The sequence below is a fragment of the Miniopterus schreibersii genome, assembly GCF_964146895.1.
Source record: "Miniopterus schreibersii genome assembly, chromosome: 1".
Classification (NCBI taxonomy): Eukaryota; Metazoa; Chordata; class Mammalia; order Chiroptera; family Miniopteridae; genus Miniopterus; species Miniopterus schreibersii.
The window spans coordinates 177000793-177013472 of NC_138101.1; the positions used below are offsets into that span (position 1 = coordinate 177000793).

At 36.5% G+C, this 12680-nt stretch overlaps 1 protein-coding gene across 6 annotated transcripts in view; it reads left to right on the top strand.

The window, feature by feature from the left end:
• Positions 1–12680, top strand: part of RAD51B (RAD51 paralog B) — a 550373-nt gene that overhangs the window by 27722 nt on the left and 509971 nt on the right. For all 6 annotated transcript variants that reach the window (XM_081121112.1, XM_081121113.1, XM_081121114.1 and 3 more), the window contains one exon: positions 350–533. In XM_081121112.1, coding sequence (XP_080977238.1) covers positions 350–533 — 184 coding nt within the window. The remainder of the gene's footprint in view (positions 1–349; positions 534–12680) is intronic.

Genomic DNA, 12680 nt, shown 5'->3' on the forward strand with positions numbered 1-12680 from the left:
CTAATACTATGTGGAAGAGACTCTGTGGAGTGTAAATATCGGACGATGGGAGCAAATGGGGGCTATTTTGGAGACTGGCTACCACATGGAATTTTACCCTAAAATTGGAACTTTAGCAATATCGAAGGAGAACTAATGAATGAAAATATTTTGGTTTATTTCCAAAAGAGTGCCATAGTGTAGAAGAGATACATGAAAATAAGTTACGCTTATTGAATACTTGCAATCATCACTATAACTTAGGAAAGAACAATTTGTTGCTTTTAAGTTGGTGAACCTTTGCTGTGCCCTATTTTTTTGTTATTATATCTTAAACTTTTCTACTATTTTACAAATTCTACTTTTACAGGATTGAATCCATAGAAGAAGAAATTATTTCAAAAGGAGTTAAACTTGTGATTATTGACTCTGTTGCTTCTGTGGTAAGAAAGGAGTTTGATGCACAACTTCAGGGCAACATGAGAGAAAGGAACAAGTTCTTGGCGAGAGAAGCAGCCTCCTTGAAATATCTGGCTGAGGAATTTTCAATCCCAGTAAGTTTTTCTTTTTCTCTCTTTTTTTTTCTTTACCATTCTTTTCTTTTTAATATAAAGTTCACTGACATAATATCAAGTAATATAATTAAAAGGAAATGTATAAAAAAATGACTTTCTAAAGGTAGCATAGTCTAATTGCTGGAGCAAATATCACCATCTTATTAAGTTTGTTCTTCTGTTGAGATTATTTTATCTATTTTACAGTTTGAGCCTGGAACAGATTTATTTATTTACTGACATGCGATATTATGATAGTGTCAAGGGTACAATATTGTGATCAGACAGCTATATAACTTACACAGTGATCAGCCCATTACTATTGGTGTGACTTTCAGTAGTGGGAGTTATGATCAGGAAATCTGAAGATGAGGCTATATTGCAGAGGTTTGCAGTAGGTGAGCTACAAGTGTTTGCTGGGTTGCATTCCCATTAGCAGTGTGTGGGGAGTTCTGCTTGTTCTTTAGCCTCAGCAACACTTAGTATTGTCAGGCTTTTCAGTGTTAGCCATGTGTAATCTCAACAGAAGATAAGAAATTCCCTAAACTGAGATATCATTTAGTTATGATTTTATAATTTTTAGATTCGTGTTTGGAAAATTAAAATCTTGAATCTTTTTAGCATAAAGAATATGTACCAATAGTGTAAACTGCTACACAGCCTTTGAGGTTTATAGAATCAAGCAAGAAGTCAAGAGAGAAAATGTGGCATACAAAATTTGGTTTTAACTTCTTAATTAGAACTTAATCATTTATTGCCTTACAGTGTCACATTAAATTTTGATCTCCTGAGTTTATTAGAAAACTCCCTGAAAACAGAACTGTTTTTTATGCCTCCTTCATAGCTGCCTATGTTGAATAGTGTCCATGTTGAATAGTGACCTGTATTGAGTAGGTGTCCAGTACATATTTGCAGGATGATTGCATCACTTTTTCTAGTTACGCAATGTCTGAAATGCATATTTAATTAAGCGCCTACTTTATGCTAATATTTCTTAAAGGGAAAACAGTCTAACATTCATTCTAAAAAGTGAAAAGATATTTGGAAGCCAAACTTTGGTGTCTCTCCCCCTTCTTCTTCCTTAAAATTGAATGGAGAGGATTTGCTGATAATTTGAAAGCTCTGAACCTTTAATTTAGTATGATGCATGAACTTGGTGTGAGATATCATCAGTTAAGATTTTATATAGAGCTGTGATCATCAAGCCGGGAATGTAACAGTGCTCCGTATGTACTATTGCTATAATGCCTTGTCTGGAAGTTTACCAATGTCACATGATATTCTACCTTGTGATTTCTAAATTATCAAAAAGCGCAGTGTAGAGAAATTGGATCTTGTGTTTAATGGAATCTACTAATAGTTCACTGTTTAATTAAATTCAAATAAACAATTTGAAATACACTTTGGCTGTATGAGAGGTTGGTCAAAGGACTCTATCCTATGTTTTTCAGTCAAACACAAAAATTGTTTCTTTGGTTGATATTGTTGTACGCTCTTTGTCGTTTTTGAATATGCCCACTGGGTTAATACACTTATCTTCCAAGAATATGTTGTTGTTTTTATTTTATACTTTAAAAAGCTTTGTCTTATTTTATTATTTTGTTTTGAGCTTAATTTTTTGAGGAGCTTAATTCTTTGACATCCTAAATCCTGACTTCTTTTTGGAAGCTCCTAGTCTTATTATTTCTGCTTTTTATCATTTTATTCAGTCAGTAAATTTATTTCTCAGATACTTTATAATTTTAATAGTGTTTAAAGTCCTGGGCAATGTTTTAGTCTCAAAGCAGAAACAACTTTAATTATTGCAGTTAGAATGTTTTATTTTATTGAGTATAAGAATTGAAGTAGGCACTTAGTTTTGAAAGATTTGAAAAAAAATTCCAAATCTTTGAGTCTAGGGGGAAAAAAGAGTCTAGGAAAACCCATAACAGCTGTGGTTTAAAGGTTTTATCTGTCTTCCAATACAACTAAGATAATTTATAATAGAGGATATTAAAAGTTAGATATTTGTCACTTGAACAGTTTGCTCCCTCCCCGTTTTTTTGCCTTCCGATTATCCTTGACATTGAAAAAGATATAATCATCAATTTTACATTTTCCTATTTGCTTTGATTCTCTTAATGTTGATTCAGTCTCTGCTGGGGAAATGTCTTATTAAAAGTAAAACATTTAAATAAGATGATAGCTCTTTAATCCTAAGACTGTTTTGATGGTATAGGAGAGAAGAGTGTGTGTGATTAGAAAGAGAGCAAAGACTCTTGTTCTCACCATCAATGGTTTGCAAAATGGAGCATCTTTTAAAATTACATTATGATCATTAATGATTGGGTGTTTTTAAAAAATATGTTTGTATTGACTTTAGAGAGAGGGAGAGAGAAAAACACTGATCCCTTGCCTCCCATACATACCCTGACCAGGGATCAAACCCACAACCCTAGCATGGCCCTGATGGGGAATCGAACTGGCGACCTTTTGGTGCATGGGACAGTGCTCAACCAGCTGAGCCACGCTGGCCAGGGCTAATGATTAGGGTTTGAAGTCCCTTTTAAGACCAGGGACCTTACTTAATATCTCAGAGTTTGTGTTGTTTTGCTGGCAAAAGTAAGTAGTTGTTGAAATTGTTCTGGTTTATTTAAATAACCTACAGTCTTAAAAGGCTGTTAATAAGTAGCTGTGTCTCACTGAATACTTACTTTTCCAGGTATTGCAGTGAGTACATCTCAAACATTTTTTAATTTAATACTTTAAATAATTTTTTGAGGTAGGTTATATTATTCCTGTTTTATAGATGAAGACATTGAGGCTTATCAGGGTTAAATAACTTTCCCAGAATCACATGGCTAGTAAGTAGAAGGAGCAGGGACTGAGCTCCTACCTGGTTGATCCCAGTGCACGTGTTCTCATTCACAATGGGACACTGCCTCCTGGTGCAGAAGTCAGAATTATTCTGCTCCTGTGCCTCTTATTGACCGAAAGCTATTCAATACTCAGAATTATTTCTTTCAATCCATTTTCAGTGAAAAGTTTCATACCTTGCAGTGTACTTTGTTGCTTTTACTTCTGTTAGTGGGATCTGTATTTCAAGGAAAAAAAATACTTGAATACTTGCAGCTTTGATTGCATTCTCACTTACACGGAAACCTTGTGTGTATGTTAAGATTATAATTAATGCCTTTTATCTGCCAGTGAATATGCTAAAGATTTGCTGGGTGTCTGTTTTCTCAAGCTGTAATTGGCAAACTTGTAGCTTAAGTCCTGTGATAAGTATGCTGTCTTAGGAAAAGAATTACTAAATACTTGTACTTTGGACCTGTTTTGGGGAACATCTGAAGTACAGACAGCCTCCTAAGATTCTGCTTTGAGGTTTAATGAAGACTCAGTCTGTGCTGTGACTGGACAGGAGACTTTTAGTTTCATGGCACTGCCAGATGTGTCCATAAAATCGGCTGTTCGTGAATTTAATTAAAAGTCCCTAGAAACTTACAACCTAAGGTAGTTTTTATAAGCATCATGACTCAAAGGATCTCTGGTGTATATATTTGAGGGAGGGACAGTTCTGACATGAACTGGAAAGTGATGCTTGTGGTTATGTGGACCAAAGTGCAGTATTTTAAAGAAATACTGAAAATGCTATAATGTGAGAAGTTTTTCTTATGTGCCTAGTTTAAAGTTACTAAAATTGGTTTCACTTCTTAGCCTGTATTGTAATGAATCCCCTTTTTGTTTTCTTTGTGATCTTTAGCTTAGTTTACTGGGTTGTGCAAGAATATGGGATTGGTCTTCCCTAAGCCTTGGAAATGACAGTTCTGTATCCAACAATAGACCACTCCTTTCACTTTTTCTTTCAATCTTTGAGAATTATGCCTTTAAAAATAAACACCAGCCTGGTCAGTGTGGCTCAGTGGTTGAGTGTTCCCCTGTGAACCAGGAGGTCACGGTTTGATTTCAAGTCAGGCACATGCCCAGGTTTTGGGCTTGATCCTCAGTAGGGGGCATGTAGGAGGCAGCTGATCAATGACTCTCTCATCATTGATGTTTTTTTCTCTCTCTCCCTCTCTCTTCCTCTCTCTGAAATCAGTTAAAAACATATATTTTTTAAAAAGGTAAACATTACACAGAAGCAGCATGATATAGTAAAAAGTATCCAGAATTTCAAGTCAGAAGATACGAGTTTCAGTACTGAATGTATTTCAGCTGGCTGTGTGACCATGGACCAGTCACTTCTCCTCTCTGAGCCTCAGTATCCTTATCTGTTGAAAGGGGGTAAAAAGTCCTGCCTCATAAGGCTTATTATTATTATTGCTGTAATATTAGTAGATGAATAATAGTAAATCTATATTGCTAGATTACTAACCTTTATCGAGGTTTTCACAGTTTGCAAAGCAGTTTAATATAATAATTTTATAGGAAGAAAAGTATATCTAGACACACACACACACACACACACACACACACACGTGTTGGCCTCCATATCCACAGGTTGTGCTTTCATGGATTCAACCAACCTGGGATCAAAAATATTTGGGAAAAAAACAATGTTACATTGTTGCTGGTGTGTACTATGTACTTAGGCCTACCATGGGCATCTCTACCGAACATGTACAGAGTGTTTTTTCTTGTCATTATTCCCTAAACAATACAGCATAACAACTATTTACATAGCATTTACATTGTAGTAGGGATTATAAATAATCTAGAGATGACTCAAAGTATATGGAAGGATGTGCGTAGGTTAACTGCAAATACTATGCCATTTTATATAAAGGACTTGAGCATCCTTAGATTTTGGTGTCTGTAGGGGGTCCTGGACCAATCCTCCACAGATACCGAGGGATGACTGTATTGATCTGTATTTATATGATATATATGTATGAAAGCACTTCATAAATTCTGAAGCACTGTGTGAATATTAGTTGATATTGACATACCCAACTGAATCTGAATTAGTGGCTGTTTTCAGCTTTAGTTATTTGAATAATGAATCAGGATTTTCTAAATTCAGATAATGAACTTCTATTTAGCTAAAATAAAAGTTTTGGAATGTTTTTTGTTAAGATTTATTGGTTTTCATATTATTCTTATTGTTTAAAGAAATAGAGATAATAGTTCAGTAAAAATCATGAGTGGTCAGGAGTACGTAGGGGCTAGTATCATTTTGGGGAGCTAGAGTGAGGTTTCTCCTCCACTAAGAGTAAGTTTATCATTTAGTGATAAATCAATGTGATTGCTTAAGAATAAATATTTAGGAACTTTATGTTTACAAAGTGTCGTGCAATTGTTAATTAGCTTACACCAGTGTTTACCCCTATCTTTCATGCAGGATTTACAGGCACTGTTGGGATGACTTATTCTAATTCTGAACTTAATCAATACTTGTTTGTATAGTATAAGGGATCTTCAAAGCTTATTCGATTGTTCAGTTGCACCAGCATTTTCCAAGAGAAATTATTCTGAAAAATTCCAGAAAAAAATTCTAAAATAGTTTCTGTTTATCTGTTTCAAAATCTCACAGTTTCTAGGACCTAAAAGTTCTAAAGTGTAACCTAAATCTTTCCCTTCAGAAGTTAAATAGGTAATATTTTTAGAGTAACCACTATTGAAGGCATTTTGTAATAAAATAGTCTTTGTCTTCAAGACTCTATTATATTCTATTAGCAGAGAAAGACATATATTTAGGAAAAGATCAACTTGACATAAGGTAGTAGATAATAAGTATTAAGTGGTTGTGGCAGGTACTGTTAGTTGCCTATCCAGTACTTATTTCCACCTTCCCTTGTTAATAGAACCCTGATTGTGATTTAGTGACAGTGTGCCCACCTTAACCAAAAGTCTGTGGCAATCATGGTCCCTAATTTCCCAGGTGGTTCTGCAGTGGCAGGTGGGTCGTGAGACCCATTTCTGGCCAATGGTATCTGTTTTAGTGCTGTATTAATTACTGTTTAATAAATTATTCCAAAATATAGTGACTTAAAGCAATTACAGTTTATTACTTTTCATGTATTATTTCTCATCTGGGCCAGGAATTCAGATAAAGCCAGTGGGGACAGATTGTTTCTACTCCATAATGTCTGAGGCTTCAGCCAGAATCGCACAAAGGCTGTTTGGCAGTTAATGCTTGTGACTACTGGGGGCCCAGCTAGAACATTCACTTGTGGTTTCAATGTGGTCATTGGGTGTGAAGAGCTTCCTGAGAGAGAGCCCCAGATGGAACCTGTATTCTGCTTGTGACCCTGCCTCAGAAGTCACATGGCATTACTTCTGCTGTGTTCTGCTGGTCGAGGCTATCACAAGCACCCTCCCAGTTTTCAAGGGAGAGAACATGACTTCTCAGTTGGCGTGTGTGTCACATTGTAAAAAGAACATGTGGGATGGGATAAATATATTGGTGTGACCATCTTTGAAAAATGCAGTTTGCCACACATTTAAGGGAAGGCTTATTAATAGGGAGGGGGAACCTCCTAAGAAAGCTCCTGTTTCCCAGGTAAAAGGGATGTGATAGCTCTGGCATGGTCCTTTGTGTGTGTGTATCAGATCTTTATCCATTCACCAGTTGACAGACACTTAGGTTGTTGCTGTATCTTGGCTATTGTGAATAATAATACCCTTTAAATTTTTTCATTCACTAGATTTGTGTAGTGACTTCCATTAGGTACCAGTTAGAATTTAAGTTGAAAAGCATAAATAAATATATATCTGAAGATAGCCTTGTATAATAATTATGTCGGGCATTATAGACCTGGAAAGAGTGAGCCCAACCTGTAAAATGGTCACATTCCTTTAGGATTACTAGTTTAAACAAAAAGTGTCCCATCTGTTAGTGAGTTATGAGTGAGATGTTTGCTAAGTGTTTTCCTAGCAGCCACTGTTGTGCAAACTTTGAGCCCATGTAGCTGACTCCAGCCTTTGCTTTCTGTTTACTAGCCAGGAGTGCTTCTTGCAGAGAACTTACATTTCCTGGGTCTCAGGGTTCTGTGAGGTAGAACAGCATTAAGGATCAGTTCACACAGCCCACATTTTTGGTATTGCTTTCAGGGATCTCTGATGCAGTTTATGTGAGCCTGATTTTTGATTAAACTAAGTAGTAAATGTTTGGCATTTGTGACATATGTGGCTAAATCTTTTTTAGACATTTTTTCTCCGTAAGTTGTTGTTCTGTATTATTAGAGGGAAGTTTTTTTTTTTTTAAAAAGCAGCTTTATTGAGGTATATTACATACCATAAAGTGCACCCTAGGAGAAAGTTTTGCTGCCATGCAAAGAGTGATAGATTCACAACCAAAGCCCACATTTCACATTTCTTCATTCATTCATTTATTCATTTATATATCCTACAATATGAATTTATTTCTTACTTTACTGCTAGGCTACCATATATCCTGTTGCCATTATTATTCTTATTATGCTATAATTTTATAGATTCTGAAATAATTAACTTCTCTGTCATTTTAGGTTGATAAAAGTATTTAAAATTATTTTTATAGTTATACTCTAAACTGAATAAATGCAAATAGATGAAGGAGCTTAGAAAGCCATCTTATAAAATGATTTTAAATACTGTAGGCCATCTTATACTAAATATTTTAAATATGTCCCAATGTGATAGAATTTCTAAAATCAGGAAAATTGATGCAGTGAATTCAGAACAAAATGATAGCTTTGATGGGATGAAGGAGGAAAATATTTACTTATATTGGATGTTGTTTATTGCCTGCTAAGCATTTGTTTTTCTTTCCTCCTAATGGACCCATGATAGTTTCCCCTGTAACCAGTAGGAATCAGGAAACTTGATCCCACCCTCAGTTCAGGGGTAGGCCTTTTTGGCCCAGGGGTTATCTATTCTCCTTTGCCAGTCAGTGGTTCAGGCATGAGCACATGACCTAACTCTGGCAAATAGGGTACAAGAAAAGGCTTTTAAGCTTCTGGGAACGTTCTTCCTTGCACTTAACAAGAGATCCATGGGAAGATACTTTGCATCTTCTGCAGGACATGATCGACGAAGCATGTAGCCCTGGTTATTATTGTCAACCATAATGTATCTAAGAAAGTAGAGCCAACCTTAGGATAAAGCTGATATATTTTTAATTTAACTATTTTTTAAAATTTTATTTATTGATTTTAGAGAGAGAGAAAGGAAGGGAGAGAGAGCGTGCATGGGCGACAGACACATCAATTTGTTGTTTCACTTGTTTATGCATTCATTGGTTGATTCTTGTATGTGCCCTGACTGGGGATTGAACCAAAACCTCGGTGTATTGGGATGATGATATAGCCAAATGTGAAGCTGACATTTTTTAAAAAAACATGTTCTTATTGATTTTAGAGAGAGAGGAAAGGAGAGGGAGAGAAACACTGATGAGGGAGAGAAACATCTATTGGCTGCCTCCTGCACGCCCCCTACTGGGGATCGAGCCCACAACCGGGAACTGAACTGGCGACTTCTCATTGCACTGGACAATGCCCAACCAACTGAGCCACACTGGCCAGGGCTGAAGCTGACACTTTGGATGGTAGAGCAGAGAGATAGAAAAGCTATGGGTCCTTGATGACATTTTCGAAGTCTTTTCTCTGAGTTTTCAGATGTGTTAATCTGTGTATTTCCTTGTGGTTTAAGTCCTTGGTACTGCAATTGTGGTCCATTTACTGGCCACATCAGCATCATCTGTGAGCCTGTTGGAAATGAAGGATTTCTGTCCCAACTCTACTCCTACAGAATCAGAATCTCTATATTAATAGGATTCCCAGATGATTTATATGCACAAAAAAGCTGGAGAAGTATTATTTTAAGCCACTTTGAATTGGGTTTTTATTTACTTAGAAATGAAAGCATTCAGATATGGCATCCTACAGCTTTTTCTCTGAGCTAAACTCCCTTAAAGCATGCCATATAGAAATAATGGGAGGAGGCACCATTTCTGATTATAATGGAAACAGCATTGATTGGATCATGATAGAGTTTTAAAAGTTCTCATCACACTTTGACTGATGTATGGGGACTTTTGGGGGATTGCTTTTTATAGTTATTTTTAGATGAAACCTAAAACTATAGTCCTTACTGCTTGTGGTCACAAAGATCCTAATGTTATTTTTGGCAAGTCAGGAGATGCGAGCCTAGCAGTGCTGGCTGGGAGCCAGCTTTGAGAGTCGCATTTTACCTCCCTTAGGATTATCCTTCTCATTCTCTGCTCGGCTTCATTCCTGTCTCAACTAGATCGAGTTTTGTACTGTGTTTCTGTTCCAGAACCGTTAACCTCTGGGGAGGGACTCTGGCAAACTGCTGCCTTCTAGACCAGATGTGTGTTTTGGTCACATGAATAGAAAAGCGAATTTTGTTCCTCTTCTGTAAATTGTAAATTATCTGTGTATATGAGGTTTAAAGATAGCGTGAGTAAATTAAATCCTGTAGCAATCTAGGAACTTTATTAGAGAATTCCCCCCCCCCTTTTATACAGAGTTAGATGCAACATTCCAAAACAGCAAAACATATTATAAAATCCTTTTTTGCCCATTTTCTAAAGGCCTTAATGAGCCTGTGGCAGCATACAGTGGATGGTTCAATCCACAAATTAGATGATCATATCTATAATTAATTGAGTGAACTGTGTCCCTGGTATGCTTTAAAGTGAGAATTGCCAAAAGTCTGTATTCATTCAGGTCCTAGCTCTTAAAGGAATACTTTTTAAAAAAAATTTATCTTTATTGTTGAAAGTATTACAGATGTCCCCCTTTTCTCCCATTGATCCCCTCCACCCCTCACCCACCCCACCCCACCCCACCCCAGGCCTTCCCTTTACCAATGTCTGTGTCCATGGGTTATGCTTATAAACATATAAGCTCCTTGATTAATCTCTCCCCACCCATTCCCCCACTCCTGTCTTCCCTCTGAGATCCCTCAGTCTGTTCCATGCTTCTATGTCTCTGGATCTATTTTGTTCATCAGTTTATTTTGTTTATTACATTCCACATATAAGTGAGATCATGTGGTACTTGTCTTTCTCTGACTGGCTTATTTCGCTTAGCATATTACTCTCCAGTTCCATCCATGCTGTCCCAAAGGGTAAGAGATCCTTTTTTTTTTATAGCTGCATAGTATTCCATGGTATAAATGTACCACAGCTTTTTTATCCACAAAACCATCAACGAAACGAAAAGGGAGCCCACTGTATGGGAGAACATATTTGCCAATGACACATCCGATAAAGGATTAATATCCAAAATGTATAAGGAACGCATACAATTTAACAAAAGGAAGAAAAACAATCCAATTAAAAAATGGGCAAAGGACCTAAATAGACAGTTCCCCAAAGAGGACATACAGATGGCCAAGAGACATGAAAAAATGCTCAATATTGCTAATCATCAGAGATGCAAATTAAAACCACAATGAGGTATCACTTCACACCTGTCAGAATGGCTGCCATCAACAAATCAAACTATAAGTGCTGGCGAGGGTGTGGAGAAAAGGGAACCCTAGTGCACTGCGGGTGGGAATGCAGACTGGTGCAGCCACCATGGAAAACAGTATGGAGTTAACTCAAAAAATTAAAAATTGAACTGCCATTTGACCCAGTAAAAGGACTACTTTTAAGGGAAATGCCACTATGCTGATTGATTTTATTATTGTTATTTGTTAAGTTTTTAGTATGTGCTAGGCATTATGCTAATTACTTTGTAAATTTATCTCTGATCCTAAAAAGTAAATTATTTTATCCCCATTTTAGACATGATAAAATTGACTATAAAAATTAAGTAATACTCCCAAGATCATACAGTTGTAGCCCAGGACTGGTGCTCCTGAGCCCACAGAGGCTCTCAAGGAGCTTATTCTCTATTGAGTGGGAGACTGGCATATAAACAACTCACTGTAATACAATGTGAGATGAAATAAAATTTAAAAATAGAGATACAAACAGCATTTAGTGGGAGCATAGAGGAAGAGAGAATTAATTCTGACCAGGAAGATCAGGAATAAATAATTTACCTTCCTTCCTATTTCTGTAGTTCCTTAATAGACTCCTCCTAACTTCCCTCATTCTGTTAACAGTATCACCGTTTTTTCAGTAATCAAAACTCAAAACCTTCTATGTATTCATTTTCTGCATATTCTCACATTTCATCAATCTGTAAAGTCTTTTTAATTCTTAATAGAGTTTCTTAGTGTCTCCTACTGTCCATTCTCACTGCTAAAATTCTAGTTTTATCTATCACTATACCATCTAGGCCAGTACTTATCAACCTTTGATGCGCCTAAGATTTATCTAATGGCGCTTTGTCAACGTAGAGATTTGGTTCATTAGTTCAAGGTCATAGGTGATTCTGATGCACGTCAAAGTTGAGAACTGCTTATCTGGGGCAGGGCAGTAGTCTTTAAAATTTGATCTGGGGACTCCTGGGTGGTGCGGGGAGACCCTTGGAGTGTGCAGAGCGATACCTGTTTTTATAGTTATACTAATGCTATTTGCCTTTTTCCTGCGCTGACATTTGCACTGACAGTGAAAAACCAATGACAGTTATACTTGTTTGTGGTGCCTTACACAAATTAAGGCAGAGGTAACAAACTGTGTTGATAATCAATGCATTCCTCACTGCCACACACTTGTGGGAGAAGTATAGTTTTGCTTAAGAATGTTCTTAATAATGAATCACTGATAATTACTGTCACTAAATCTTGCCCCTTGAGTACTTGTTTTGACATAACTCTGTTTGATGATGTAAATACTCATAAGGCACTTGTGTGTCCTGAAGTATGATGGTTGCCACAAGAACTTTTAAAACATGTAGTACTTGACTATTTAGCAGGGGCACTGATCTCTTTTCCCTTAGATTGTCAAATAAAAAATGAGAACAGCCAACACAGCAGTAGCCATCCGGTGTGAATGAATCAAAATTATACCTATTTTTAAAATTAGCAAAAAATATAATACATTTTTTGGTGTGCCACAGAATTTTAGTAATCAGTGTATGTGTGCCAAGAGATGAAAAAGGTTGAAAATTGGTCTAGGTTAACACACCTTGGAAATGCTTCCTTTTTCAGATGCCTTGGAAGCATGGCCACCTTCAAGAGAGTGCATAGTCTTGTAAACTATCCCGAAATCCAGTTGTAGAGATTTCCCTTCTTTGCTTTCTCTCATGTTCACATAATCATCCTTAC